At 45.5% G+C, this 15,200-nt stretch overlaps 1 protein-coding gene across 6 annotated transcripts in view; it reads left to right on the top strand.

Moving 5' to 3' along the window:
• Nucleotides 1-15,200, top strand: part of ARRB1 (arrestin beta 1) — a 133,891-nt gene that overhangs the window by 78,613 nt on the left and 40,078 nt on the right. For 4 of the 6 annotated variants that reach the window (XM_078156918.1, XM_078156919.1, XM_078156916.1 and 1 more), the window contains exons 2-4: nt 10,803-10,833; nt 10,941-11,074; nt 11,801-11,861. In XM_078156918.1, coding sequence (XP_078013044.1) covers nt 10,985-11,074; nt 11,801-11,861 — 151 coding nt within the window. In that variant the 5' untranslated portion in view covers nt 10,803-10,833; nt 10,941-10,984. Of the gene's footprint in view, nt 1-3,911; nt 3,971-10,802; nt 10,834-10,940; nt 11,075-11,800; nt 11,862-15,200 lie in introns of those variants that run through there. The other 2 variants (XM_078156917.1, XM_020989548.2) reach the window with 2 other exon arrangements.

Raw genomic sequence — 15,200 nt, 5'->3', positions numbered from 1 at the left:
GGGGGCTCTCTCCATTCTGAGCTTGGAGACCTTCAGTGCCCAGCCAGTGCTGGGTCTATTCCTTAGCCCAGAAACTGTCAATGGACTCCCCGTTGCCAGCTCAGTGAAGCTTTACCTCCTGACTCTGGCATTCAAGGTCTTCCGTAATCTGGGTCCACCTTCCTTCCCAAGGTTCTCTCAGAGGACTCTTCTTGCACTCCTCAGCATTCTAAGTCCAGGTGGGTTACTCTCTGCCCCATGTTGCTTTGCCTAGTCGTCTGGGGTCTGTGTTCTCCCTGCCTGAGATGGACTTCTCTTTTCTCTCTATCTGCTGAAGATACCTTTCTTCCTTCTAGCCTTAATTCAGATGCCACTCCCTTCACCTGTTGGTTGGGGACTTGCACTTTGTTAGTGCAGAAGACAGAGTACCAGACTTGGAGTCAGGAAGAACTGAGTTCTAATCCTGCCTCAGAAACTTACTGGCTGTGTGATCCTGGGCGAGTCATGTAATTTCTCTTAGTTTTAGATTCAGCATCTGTAAAATGGGCATAGTTATATCACCTGCCTCCCAGGGTTGGCATCAGGATCAAATGAGATAATATATGTAAAGTACTTTGCAAACTATAACACTGTATATGAATGTACGTTATTGTTACTGAATCCTTCCCTTATTGATCTCCTGAGTGAAAGGATTCTCTTCCTACTCAAGTTTCCCTGAATCTCTACTTTATTCTCATCAGATTCCATAGCATGTTGCAGTGGAGACTGGAGTCAGAGGATGTAGGTTCAGATGCCACTTCTACTTGTGTGACCCTGGACAATTCACTCCACTGCTGTCTGCCTCAGTTTCCTCATCTATAAAATGAAGGGGTTAGACTAGATTACCTCTGAGGTCTCTTCCAACCTTTTAAGTCTATGACTATACCTGGTATCACTCTTATCTGGGTACATGTCATTTTTTTCCCTATTGGAATATAAATATAAAGTGGTCCCCTCCTTGGGTCTAGGGACTATGCCTTTCCAACTCTCTATCCCCAGCACCATATACACAGCTGGCATTTAACGAATGAGTATTGAACTGAATTGAATTCAAAATGCCCATTTTACAGAAGGAGGCACTGAGGCTTGGGGGGATGGGACTTGTAAAAGTCGCTATCATGCCTGAGCAGGGGTCCAAGGTGATGGAGCCAAGGTCTTCATTCACTGCCACTCCCTTCCTCCTCCTTGCTCCTCTCCCCCTCCCTTTCTCTGGCAAAGAGAAAGCAGGTCAGGTCTCACCCCTCTCCCAAAGTGGGGCGCCCTGGGGGGTTAGCACCAATCCCTGTTTGTTCCAGGCAGTGTTTTCAAAGCTACCACCTCCTGCAGATGCCTTCACTATTCTCTCCCTACTGGAGAACTAGGTCAGAATCTAGGGCAACAAGTCCCTGTAGAGAAAGAGCCTGGAAGCCCAGGGATGTCAGAGCCCATAGCCAAGGTCTGGGGTGGCCAGGGGATCCTGGGGTAGCAGTGGGGTGGCGCTCTTCTACCCTCGGGGCCACCTGTCTGCCCTGCTTCTTAGTGGGGTTGGGAGCCAGCATGGTGACTTTCATGGGAAGACCACTGCTCTTACATTCACAAGACTCCTTATTTCTAGGCCTGGCTCTGCCACTGATTCCATGGATGACCCCTCTAAACTATGGTTTCCTCCTCTGCAAAATGGGAGTTGGGTGGGTTAGACTAGACCAGGGATGGGGAAACCTTGGGCCTCAAGGCCACATGTAGCCCTCTAGGTCCTCAGGTGCAGCCCTTTAATTATCTTTAAGGCCCCTTCTAGCTTGAAATCTGTGAATCCTAGAACTATAGAATTCTCTAGAATTACAGAAGAGTAGAATGCTGGGCCTAGAGTCAGGAAGGCTCATCTTCCTGAGTTCAAATCTGGCCTCAGACACTTACTAGCTGTGTGACTCTAGACAAATCATTTAACCCTGTTTGCCTCAGTTTCCTCATCTGTAAAATGAGCTAGAGAAAGAAATGGCCAACCACTCCAGAATTATTCCCAAGAAAACCCCAAATGAGGCTGCGGCTTGAAAATGATTGGCCAACAACAGCAGATTCATAGAACCTTAGAAAATTGGATCCAGGTACCTTAGAATAATAGAATCCTAGAGGTCTTGAAGTCCACCTCCCTCCCCACCCCCTGGTATAGGAATCTGATGGGGAAATCCTCCAGGCTGCTTTGGTTGCTGTTAAGTGACTTGCTCAGAGTCACATAGCTGCTAATGCTAGAGGTTAGATTGTACCCTGAATCTCCTGACTGCAAGGCCGAGGGTTCTTTCTACTCACTGTGCCACATTTGTGTCAATTATTGGGTCAGATTATTGGATCAGATAGTAAGGGGACCCTAACCCCATTTCCCAGCATCAGCAGGGAAGGTGGGAGGGGGCGCACTAGTGAATTCAATATGAATGTATAGAGAGAGCCTCGCTGTGATGATAATCTATCCATTCACTGCTGACTCTTATAATCATGGAATATCAAAGCTGGGAAGGAATCTGGAAACGCTGTTGTCCCAGATACCCGTGAAGTCCCAGAGGGCTTCTCACCCAGATCTCCTGACTCCCAGCCCTGAGCTCTTCCTGTTCCAGACACTTTGATGCCTCTTTTTGATAGAGAGCACGCCAGGCAGGGATCTCTGGCTTCCTCCTAAGCAGAAGGCAGCGTTAGCGTGGAGTCGAGCCTCCCTCCTTTGGCAGCTGCCTGAAGCCCCTTGCTCGGCTCAGAGCCAGCCCTGGAGTTCTCTCCTGAGGGAGTCACATGTCCTTTGTCTCTCGCTTTTAGTGGCAGTCTCACTAGCCTACCCGCCAGGGCATCTTCACACCCCAAACAGGATATTAATGAATATTTATGTAGAGATGGAAGTGCCTAGATTATTCTGAGGGGAGAGGCTATATTCTGTCTCTTACAGAGAGAGCTCCTGACCCCCTTCCCCCTTATTCTCGTGTATTATGCATGTGGGTTACTATACACCTGCATATCTCGAGAGAATACCTATATGTACACGTGTGAGTGAACATATGTATGTATGTGTATATATGTGCCTTTTCGTGTGTATTGGGCCTGCAGTTTCACTGATGTAAGGATATGCTGGTGAGGAAACCCTTTCTAACAAGGCAGATCGGTATTGGCTCTGCAACATATAGTGTTATATAAATTTGTCATTATGGTTGATGGACAGCAAACCTCATTTTTATGGCAATCGATGGTAATCTATCCATTCTCTGTTGATCCTTACATTCTAAGAATGTCTGAACCAGAAAGGAACTTGGACTATGTGGTCCAGTCGCTTCATTTGTCAAATGAAAAAACTGGGGCCAAGAGAAGGTAAAAGACTCATTCAGGGTCATACAGCCTGTACATACTCAGGTCTTCTTTACTTGAAAGCCAACTCTCTACTACAGTCAATGTGTGCTTAGGCATAGGAATCATGCATAGAATTTAGAATTGGAAATGAACCTTAGAGATCATCTCTTCCAACCCCCCAATTTACGATTAGGGGACTTGCAGCCCAGGGAGGGAAAGGAGTTTGCTCAATTTCACCAAAGCTAGCAAAGTGTCAGGGCCAGAACTTGAACCCAGAACTCTGGACCCAGATTTCTTTGGTTTGAGCCCAGCATTCCATCTACTGTGCCGTACTGAGCACCAAGCATCCGAGACAGGTTCTAGCGTCCCTGGCATTCTTCCCTTGTGAGTTCTGAGGCTTCTTCGCTTTATAGCTGGATGGGCCCCCAGAGATTCAGGTTGATTTAACAAGCATTTTCGTGGTTGCCTTGTTGGTGCAAGGCACTGTAGCATCTAGTGCAACCCTGTCATTTTACAGAGGAGGAAACTGAGGCCCTGAGAGGGAAAGTGGCTTGCCCAGCTTCACACAGCTTGTAACTGGAAGAGCTGGGATTTGAAACCCGCCTTCTGACTCCAGATCCAATGTCCTTGGCAATATGCCACCTCCATATGGGTATGTTGTACATGCATGCTTGTACACGTGTGCCTTGGGGGGGTGGATGCATGTAAGTGTGCATGTTAGCGTGATGCATGGGGGTGGGCTCGTCCTGGCCCAGGTGTGTCTGAGAGGGCTCAGTCGCCAGTTGTGGTACATCTCACACCTGCAGCATCTCCTGAGTCTGTCTCTCTCTCTCTCTCTCCTCACATGCCCACCACCCTCCTTCCGGCCTTCATTGCCTCTTGTTTGGATTTTTTTTTTCATTTTTATTTTTTGGGAGGCAGTAGGGGTTAGGTGACTTGCCCAAGATCACACAGCTAGTAAGTGTCTGAGGATGACTCCAGGGCCAGTGCTGTATCCACGGTGCCACCTAACCATGCTCTCTTGCTTGTATTATTATTGCAGCTTCTAAATTAGATTCCTGACTTCCCGTCTTTCCTGTGTGACCTTGGACAAATAACTTTTCTTCTCGGTGCCTCAGTTTCATCATCTGTAAAATGGGGATAATAATAATGATGATATCTGCCTCCCAAGGTTATTATCAGGATAAAATAAGATAATATTTATTAAGTGCTTTGCAACTCTAAAGCACTGTATATATGCTACTCCTTTGTTGTTGTTGTTAGTGTTAATTATATGCCACTCTGGCTCAGGAATCTTTAGTAGCTCCTTTTTACCTCTAGGATAAAATAGGAGCTCCTCAACTTCTCATTATATCTGACTCCAGACCACCTCTCAAAGCTTATTTGACATTGTTCTTAGGATCATAGATTTAGAATTGGAAGGGTCATTAAAGGCATCAAATTCAACCCCTTATTTATGGATGAGGAAACTGAGGCTTAGGGCAAATGACTTACCTAAGGGCCAGACCCCTAGCTAGTGTCTGAGGTGGGATTTGAACCCGTGACTGTCTGACTCTCAGGTCCCATGCCCCATGCTCCCTCCTCTTCAGGCCCTTTTTGTTTGTGTTTGATCCAGAATCTCCTGCCTGGCTTGTTCTGAGCTTGCGCTTCTATCTCCCACCTTCGTCCCTTTGTCCAGGCTGTCCCTCATGACCAGGGTGCACTTGCCGCCTCTGCCTTGTGGAATTTCTGGTTTCCTCCAAGCTAAGCTCACGGAGCACCTCTGGCAGAAACCGTTTACTCATACCTCTCCCTTGTGTAATGATCCATCGACACACCTGGGTTCCTAGCAGCCCCTCCATGTACAATGTGAGCATCTGGAGGAAAGGAAGGATGGAAAAGGGAGAGACTGGGAGGAGGGGAAAATTCAGAATCCGATAAGGTGCTAGCCTGAAATATCGGGAATGGTCGGCGCACGGGTTTGGAGGGATCCTATTTCAGTGCTAAGACTAAGTGCATTGTTGGCACATGGTAAACTCTTGTTGGACTCTGTGTGTGTGTGTGTGTGTGTATGTATGCTTATGTGTTTATATGTTTGTAAAATCACAGATATACACGTGCATAACTGTGCTGGTTATTGGGTATAGAAACACTGAATGGAAAAATGCTCCCTCCTGTTGAAAGCTTACGTTCTAGAGGGGTGGTAGTGGTGGAGGGGGAGGAATATAACATCTATGTGTACATGCATGCATGCGTGTGTGTGTTTATATATACATACATACATACATACATACATGCACTCATTTGTATATGTGTGTGCATTTTTGTTATTGTTTAGTTGGTCAGTTGTGTCTGAGTTTTCTTGACCCCCATTGGGTATGTAGGTATATGCATATTCAGCTTATTAAAGCGCAGACGCACTAATACATGATATACTTCTCTCTCTGTGTATACACGCATCACACACACAATGCACACACATGTATACACACATACATATATGCACACACATGCAGAGATACCACATGTACACACATATAATGCATACATGCATATGCACATAGATGTGTATATATGCATATACACACATGCACACACGTAACGTAATATATGTACATACACACAGCTGCACACACATAGATATATATGCATGTACAACACACAATACATATGTACACACACAATGCATGCATGTATACATATATATACACACACATACCATACATATACATATATGCACATACATACACACATACCCCTTGGATATTTTTCACATAAACTGTTGTCTAGCCAACTCTCCTACCATGGACTTCATGGAGTTAACATTTCAGATTACTCCAATTCAGTCAGTCAGTCAATCAGCATTTATTAAGCCCCTATTATGTGCCAGGCATTGTGTTAAGCATTGTAGTTGTGGCATAAGGAAAAGTATCTGACAGTCTCTGCCCCCCGGGAGTTCACAGTGCATTGAGGGAGAAAGCATGCAAACATGTCCAAACAAGACAGTGCAGTGGATAGAGTGCTGGGCCTAGAATCTGGAAGACCTGAGTTCAAATTCTGCCTCAGACACTTACTAGCTATCTGGGTGACTCTGGGCATGTCATTTAATTTCTGTCTGCCTTAGTTTCTTTAACTCTAAAATGGGTAATAATAACACCTCCCTCTGAGGGTGGTTGTGAGAGTTGAATTATAATAATTGTAAAGCATTTAGCACAGTGCCTAGCACATAATAGGCACTTAATCCATGCCTGTTTCCTTCCCTCCCTTCCCCCTCTGGTTGAAGATCTCTAGTGACTAGGATCTCATAAGGCAGCCCATGCCAGTTTGGAAAGCTCCTTTTCTCAAATTCAGCAGATCATGGCCAGGGGAGCGTGTGGGAAGAGAACTCCATTTCTGGAATTCTGCTTCCCTGGCTTCCTTCAAGTCCCAGCTAAAATCCCACCTTCTACAAGAAGCCTTTCCCAATCCCTCTTAATTCTAGTGCCTTCCCTCTGTTGACTGTTTCCTATCAGGCCCGTATCTATCATGTTTGTACATGTTTGCATGCTTTCTCCCTTACTGCATTGTGAAATCCTGAAGGGCAGCGACTGTCTTGTGCTTTTCTTCATATCCCCAGTGCTTAACACAATGCCTGGCACATAGTAAGTGCTTCATAAATGCTTCTTGACTGACTGAATTGGAGTGATTTGAGAAGTTATCTCCGTGAAATCCATGGTAAGAGAGATGACTAGATAGCAGCTTGTGTGAAAAATATCCAAGGGGTGTTAGTAGATTGCGTTTGCACTCACCACGAGTAAAAGTGGGGCATTGACAGAAGGAAAGCTAATCTTATCCTCAGCTGAATGAATAAAGTCCTAGTGTCCAAAACAAGGGAGGCATCAGTTCCATTGTCCTGTGCCTGAGTCAGGGCTCATCTGGAGGGTCAGCTCCTGGCCACATTTTAGGAAGGACTCTGACAAGCTGCCTCCTTGTGGGAGGAGGGAGATGAGGGTGGGGATGTGAGATTGGAGACCTGCCATCCACAGGAAGGTGGGTGAAAGGGCTGGGGATGTTAGTCTGGAGCCGAGAAGATTGGGGCTGGGGGCAGGGGGGAGGGCGGAGCGCACATAGATACAAGCGAGCTGTTTTCAATCAATCAATAACATTTATTAAGCGTCTGCTATGTGTCAGGCACTGTGCTAAGTGCTGGGGATACAAAAAGAGGCAAAAGTCAGCCCCTCTTTCAAGGAGCTCAGTATCTCATGAGGGAGAAAACAGTATGTGTAAACAAGCACACGTACAGGATAAATTGGGAATAATTAATAGAGGGCATCTGAGAGTATCTGAAGGGTGGCCCTTGCAAAAGAAGGGTTAGTTAGACTTATTCTCTTTGATCCCGGGGAGCAGAAATGGGAGGGAGAGGGCAGTCTCAGAAAGTCAGATTTCTGCTGAGAAAGATGGAAAGCCTTTCTAGCAAGCAGCCTGCAGGAAGTGAGGAGCTCCCCCTTATTGGAGCTGTCCAAGCAGGCTGCCCAGGGGATTCCTGCACCGAGTGGGAGGTGAGCCGAGATGTGCTCTGAGTTTCCTCTCTACCCCCGGAGCCTGTGATGGCATGAAACTGAAGGAACTGGAGGCTTGTGCATTGCGTGGGCTTGTAGAGCTTAATGTCACTCAAATGTTTCTCTGGTGACATCAGGGCTTTTCTGGAATCATATGGAGGAGAAATTCAACACAAGGAACTAGTGGGTGTGCAAGCCTCTCTCTCTCTCTCTCTCTCTCTCTCTCTCTCTCTCTCTCTCTCTCTCTCTCTCTCTGTCTCTCTCTCTCTCTGTCTCTGTCTCTTTTCTTCCTCTCTTTCGCTTCTCTCTCCCCTTCCTCCTATTCCCCCTCTCTCTTTCTCTTTCTCTTCCCTCCTCTTCCTTCCCCTCTTCTCTCTCTCCCCCCCTCTCCCTTTCTCTTTCCCCTCTTTCCTCTTCTTTCTCCTCTTCTTCCCTCTCCCCCTCTCCCCCCTTCCCCCCTCACTCTCCTCCCCCCTTCTCCTCTCCTCTCTCTATTTCTCTTTTGTTCCTGTTTGCTCTGATTGTGCCTTCCCCTTCCAGTTTGTTTCATGCCATTGGTCATTTAATTCAGCCTTTTAAAATTGTATTGATTCTAAATGGCACAATGAATAGACCCCTAGGCCTGGAATCAGAAAGACCCGAGTTAAGATCCTGTCTCAGATACTTGCTAGCTGTGTGACCATGGGCACATTCTTTATCCTCTGCCAGCCCCACTTTCCTCGCTTGGAAAATGAGGATAATAATAGTACCTACTGGCTAGAGTTGTGAGGATCCAAAGAGATAATATTTGTAAAGTGTTTTGCAAATCTTGAAGTGCTATATAAACAAATGCTAACCATTATTATTGTTGCTGCTGTGGTTATTTTTCTGAAGTCATTTTCAGGTATGGCACTCGCTTCCCCCCCAGTCCTCTTTCTTGTAAGAAAGAAAAATAGTTAAACAAAATCATCTGAAAACAAATAAACAACCCTTGTCTGATAGTACAATCTACTTTCTTCAGCTGTAGTCCAGCACTTCTGCTGAGAGGGCTGAAATAGGCTTCAGCATCTGTTCTCTAAGACCAAGACTGGTCACTGTATTTCATCTGAGTCCTCTCTGATTGCCTCTAGTGTTTTCATGTACATTATTGTACATGGAAGCAACCACTGGGCTCAATGGATCAGCTAGTGCTGAACTTGGAGCCAGGAAGACTTGAACTCAAATCCTACCTCTGATACTTTCTTAGCTCTATGACCCTCTCAACCTTGGTGTCCTCATCTGTAAAATAGAGGTAACAGGAGCTCCTGCCAAACAAGGTTGTCATTGAAGAGCAAGTTGGACGATACATGTAAAGTGCTCTGTAAACCTCAAAGTACTACATAAATGTTAGTTACTGTTATTGTTATTATTAGACAGAGTACATATTGTTCTCCCAGTTCTGCTTTCTTTTCTCTATGCCAATTCATACAAATCTTTGCCTATTTTTGAGTTGTTTCTATTTGTAGGTCCTTACCATTCAATATTATTCCATTATATTCACACACCATGATTTGTTTAGCATTTCTTGGTTGATGGGCAGTAATGTGTGTTTTCATTTTGTTACTACTACAAAAAGTGTCTCTGTGTGTATTCTGGTAGATTTAGACATTTCTTTCTGTCTTCAACTGGCTTGGGTTTCTGCCCAGTAGTAGAATGGCCAGACCCAGGGGTATAAAACCTTGGAGGGACTTTCTTAAATAATTCCAAGTTGTTTTTCAGAATGGTTTGACCAGTTCACTGCTGCTCCCACAACATATTAGTGTTCCCATCTTCCCCTCCAGCATTGACTATTTCTGTCCTTCATCATCTTTGCCAGTTTGCTGGGTGTGAGATGAAACCTCACTTGTTTTAATCTGCATTTCATCATTCCATTCAATCCAGTTCAACAAACATCTGTTTAGTTTATGATATGATCTGGGCCCTGTTCCTGAAGCAGGAGGCAGAAAGGACCTTTCTGGGGCAGAGGGGGGAGGGAAAGCCTTCAGTGTTCTTTGGTAGAAAAAGCACCAACCCAGGAGGCAGGAGATTAAGGGCTGGCCTACTTAGCCTCAGCCACTGACCTGGTGTGTGATCTCTCTACCTCTTCTGACCTCAGTTTACTTCTCTTGTCAAATGAGGAAGCAATTCTCTAATGAGAAGAATGATTGCAAATGACTCCTGGACAGTCTGTTTTGCTTGACTGTGAATATTTGTCTCAAGAGTTTTTTGTTTTTCTGTAGTGGAGGAGGTAGGAGAGAGAGAAAATAGATTTTTATTAGTTAAAAAAATGAAATGAAACAAAACAAAAGAAAAAACAAATGATAATTAGTAAAATTTATAAGCGATTTAAACAATTCAATTTAATTTCAGACCACTTAACAAATATTCTCTTCTTTTACTCTCACAATGACCCTGGGGATATAGGTGCTGTTATTATCCCCATTTTTCTCTTCTCTTCTCTTCTCTTCTCTTCTCTTCTCTTCTCTTCTCTTCTCTTCTCTTCTCTTCTCTTCTCTTCTCTTCTCTTCTCTTCTCTTCTCTTCTCTTCTCTTCTCTTCTCTTCTCTTCTCTTCTCTTCTCTTCTCCTCTTCTCTTCTTGGCTAGGCAATGGGGTTAAGTGACTTGCCCAGGGTCACACAGCTAGTAAGAATTATGTGTCTGAGGCTGAATTTGAACTCAGGTCCTCCTGAATCCAGGGCCAGTGCTCTATCCACTATGCCACCTAGCTGCCCCATCCCCATTTTTCAGATGAGGAAACTGAGTTTCAGGGTGATTAAGTATCTGTCCAGGGTTACACAGCTAGCAAGTGTCTGAGGCAAGATTTGATCTCAGGTTCTTCTGACTCCAGAACCAGCACTTAATTCACTGGGCCCCATCTCCTTGTTCCTGCAGGTATGCAGGGCTGCCTTTCCCTTCCTTCATGTCAGGCCCTGCTAACATATGATCCTTCTCTTTTTCCCTTTCTTACAGAGTTTTCAAGAAGGCAAGTCCAAATGGAAAGGTGAGTGCAGTATATCAAAGTCTCTCTCCTCACTGAATAATAACAATAACAATAACAACAATAATAAGTATTATTTTCTTTTATCTCCCTCCCCGCACCACCCTTAGCTTCTACCTGGTCCCTATGACCCAGATACAAGAATACGTAGTTAATGAGCCATCTAAGAAAAAAGATGGACTGGAGTTGGAAGAGGGAGTTACATGCCCAGCCTTCAGGGAAGCTCCAGTCCAGCGGTGTGCTGGTAAATGTTTAACAATTAGTTGTCTGGGGAAAAAAATATAGCCACAACACACTTTTTAGTATAACCTGCTTTATTAGCATTTTCTTCATCACTTTCTTAAGTCTAGATCATCAACAAAATGATAAATCTAGCCCATATTTGTAGCATTTGCCTCTCTCCCTTCCCCCATTCCCAAGCTGCTACAGCTTACCACTGCCTCAGACTGAGAGGGAGGCACCTTTAGGGAGCTCTGCTCAGAAGGAGACCCAAAAGCTTGTCTTCTTGACCTCAAGGAATAGGTATACTCAATTTTAGGAAGCTCTGTCCCCAGAAGTTCTGCCCTTCAGAATCTCCATCTACTCCTTTTCCTGTTTCCTGGGGATTTACCCTGCCTGCTAGTCTATGGTTGTCCCACCCATAGCCTTGGGAGAGGGATAGTGAGGGTAGAGGTTTGGCACAGGGGTGGAGAACCTGCGGCCTCGAGGCCACATGTGGCCCTCTAGGTCCTTGAGTGTGGCCCTTTGACTGAATCCAGACTTCACAGAACACATCCCCTTAATAAAAGGATTTGTTCTGTAAACCCTGGACTCAGGCAAAAGGCCCCACCTGAGGACCTAGAAAATTACATGTGACCTCGAGACCCCACCCCGGTTTAGGATTTTGGTGAGGACCCCCATTGGAAGCTGATCAGAGCATCTGGCTTCTTGGCCCACATCCTTTAACTGTCCTATTGTCTCTCTTCTTTAGCTCACAGTCTACCTGGGAAAGAGAGACTTTGTGGACCACATCGATATCGTTGATCCCGTCGGTAAGTTCCTGCTGGGTGGGGTATTTGAGGGCTGGAGACTTGAAGCTGAGAAACTTGGGAGTAAGAAACTGCTTCCAGAAAGATGAGGGTCAAGGTTAGCATGTATTCATCCTCAGAGCTCTGTTGGGCCTCCATATGCAGGTTAGGGACTCCGTTGGCCACCAGCTAGGTGGAGGCCAACAGGAGGAGAGGAAGGGTGCTGTGCAGCAGTGGGAAGGATTGAGGTCGGATGACAGAAAAGACTTCCTGGAAGCATGTGCTTTAAGATTCTTGACAGCCCCTGACTTGCCATATAACCTTAGGCAAAACACTCCCTTCTCTGAGTTAGTTTCTTACACAATGAAATGGGGGTGGGGAGTGAACTAGATGGGCAGCAGTAAAAGACACTGGCTGTGGAGTCAGAGAACCAGGATTGAAGTAATAGCATTATGGGAAAGGGATCTCAGAGGCCATCTTACCAATGAAGAAACTGAGGCCCTAGAAGGCTGTGATTTGCTCATGGTAGTAAGCATCAGGGGTAGTATTTGAACTCAGGTCCTCTGCAGAGCCAGTGTTCTTTCTTGCCACTATATTATACTTGTCTCCCATGTTCCTAACCTTGGGGAGATCTCTGATACTTCCCTTTCCCAGACCTCTTCATCTGCAATGCTATACAATATTTGCATTTCCACACCATGTCTTGCATTCATTTCTTCCTGCATTCCCGCAGCCACCATCTTGGTATAGACCCTATTGCTATAATAATGGTAAAAGCTTAGGCAACAAGCAAAGAGGAGGTAGGGGTCCTAATGCAAGGGGTCAAATTTGACTTCATAGGTGTCGTGAAGACTTGGTAGGCCAAGCCATGTGACTGTACCATGGCTCTGGACAGGCATACCTTATTTAAAAGAAATAGGGTAGATAAAAAGGGGGAGGGCAGAGAAAGTAGCATACAGTAGTTTGTTTGTGTGACCTGCCCAGGGTCACACAACCAGTAAATGTTATGTGTTTGAGGCCAGATTTGAACTCAGGTCCTCCAGAATCCAGGGTTGGTGCTCCATCCACTGCACTACCTAGCTGCCCCCCATACAGTAGTATATTAAGAAAGCATACTCATGTGCAATAATTTTTTTTATTATATTATAGAAATGCTTGTTTTATTCCATAAATTAAAAGTTAATTAATTAATTTAAAAAAAGAAAGTATACTCGTGTAATGAAATCCAGGAACCAGATTGGGGAGAGCATGATGGAGAGTAAATATGTGAGTAAAGGTCAAAGGAGAGACATGTAGAAGTGATTTTGTCATTGGAGCATGTGACAAAGCAAAGCCTTACCTCTGAGGCTTGCTACTTAGTGGAACCGTAAGCAAATCACTTAACCTCCTAGGCCTCAGTTTCCTCATCTGTAGCCTAGATGACAAGGCCTTGCTTCTAGCTCTAGTCCTAGGGCCCTTTTGTCCTTTAAGATTCCTTTCACCTCTGAGGGTCTGTGACAGTGACGGAGACGGTGATGGAGAAAGAGAGGGGATATGTACATTGTGTACACACACACACATGCAGAGAGACGCAGGAGAGGATTTGTGTTTAATGTTTAATAATATTTATATAATAGTATTGACATTTAATTACAAATTTAGATAGAAAAAGACAGGGAGATGTAGATGGTGAGAGAAAGAGAAAATACATTACAAAAGGATGGAGAAAGGGAGAGAGACAAACAAGAGATGAAGATGGTTTTCTCTCTCTCTCTCTCTCTCTCTCTCTCTCTCTCTCTCTCTCTCTCTCTTCTCTCTCTCTCCTCTCTCCTCCCTCCTCTCTCTCCTTCCCTCTCCCTCTCCCCTCCTCTCTCTCTCCTCTCCCTCTCTCTCTCTCTCTCTCTTTCTCTCTCTCTCTCTCTCTCCCTCTCCCTCTCCCTCTCCCTCTCCTCTCTCCTCTTCCCTCTCCACACACACACACACACACACACACACACATACACACACACACACATACACACATACACACACCCATCTATCAGAGAAACAGAAGAGAGAAAGGATAGAGTGATATACAGAGAAAAGGGAGGCAAAGACAGGAGACACACAGAGGGAGGCAAAGGGGAGGAGAGAGATATTGCCGCTGTGTTACCTTGTGTCCCTGGGGATGTTTTGGATATATATTTAATTTACAAATCCTGCTGATTATACATTTGCAAAAGCATTTCATTCTCTAATTTCTCTCCCCTGCAAGAGAAAGAGAGGCAGCTGGTGGCATGGAAATGGCATTGGCCTGGGGATCCTGACACCTGAATCTTGCTGCCAGCTCTGATCCTTATTAGTTATGTGACCTTGGACAAGCCTCTTCCCCTTTTCTGGGCCTCGGTTTCCCTATCTGTAAATTGAGAGCATTGAACTAGATGATCTCTAAGGTTCCTCCCAGCCCTGAGACTTGGTGTCTTTTGTGCTAAGGCCCCCTCCCTTTCAACCCTGACTTTCTGAAGTCACGTCTATCCCTAATAGATCAGCTGCTATCGACTGTGGCATAGCAGAACTTGTAGTCAGGAAGATCTGGGTTCAGATCCCACCTCTGACAGGTGTAGGGCCAGTAATGTGGGGCCAATCATTTGATTCTTCTGAGCCATCCCTCCACTGTAAAATGGAGATGTTAACCTCTGTGGTGCCTGCTTCCCAAGGGTCATTGTGAGATTCAAATGAGACAATGGATGTTACATGCTTTGTGAGCTTCTAAGCCCTCTTGAATGCCAGCTCTTATTAATATGGTGCCTTCCAGCTCTGATGCTTCCATGTCCTACAATAGATTCTGAGGCCTCTCTATTGTTTCTTGATCTGTGATTCTAAATTGCCCCCTTTTCAGAAGCCCTAGAGCTGGAGTCTCTCTGGATGCGCTGGCTGGGGAGATTGACTCAGCCCAGGGAGCAAGAGAAATCAGTCTATGGAATTAATGGAGAACAGCAGCCTTCCCTCCAGAGACTCTCACTCTCCTTTCTACCATGGGTTCTCTTGGCTCTGGCGTTGTGGTATCTGGGGAGGGCAGTAAGGGAGGCTTAGGGCTTTAGCATCAGAATAGGGAGCTCGGCCAGTTAGGAGAAAAGGTCCTCTCCTTCAGAGACAGTAGGACAGGAGGCAGGGCAACCCATGACAAACATCTCTGAGCTTTTAAGGATGCCCCAGGCAGCAAGCTCCAGGGCTCGGCTTAGGATGGGCTGAGAGTAGGAGAGTCAGGCTGGTAGGTTCATGGTCCATTTGCTCACTCATTCATTCATCCAACAAACATTCACTAAACATCTGCTCTGTGCATGGTCCTATGCTCAGTGCTGGGGCACATGCCGAGATAAATGAGAAACCATCTGGTAGGGGGAG

Source organism: Phascolarctos cinereus, unplaced genomic scaffold (assembly GCF_003287225.1).
Source record: "Phascolarctos cinereus isolate Bilbo 61053 unplaced genomic scaffold, phaCin_HiC Scaffold_726;HRSCAF=1367, whole genome shotgun sequence".
NCBI lineage: Eukaryota > Metazoa > Chordata > Mammalia > Diprotodontia > Phascolarctidae > Phascolarctos > Phascolarctos cinereus.
This window is presented reverse-complemented; position numbering and strand designations above follow the sequence as displayed.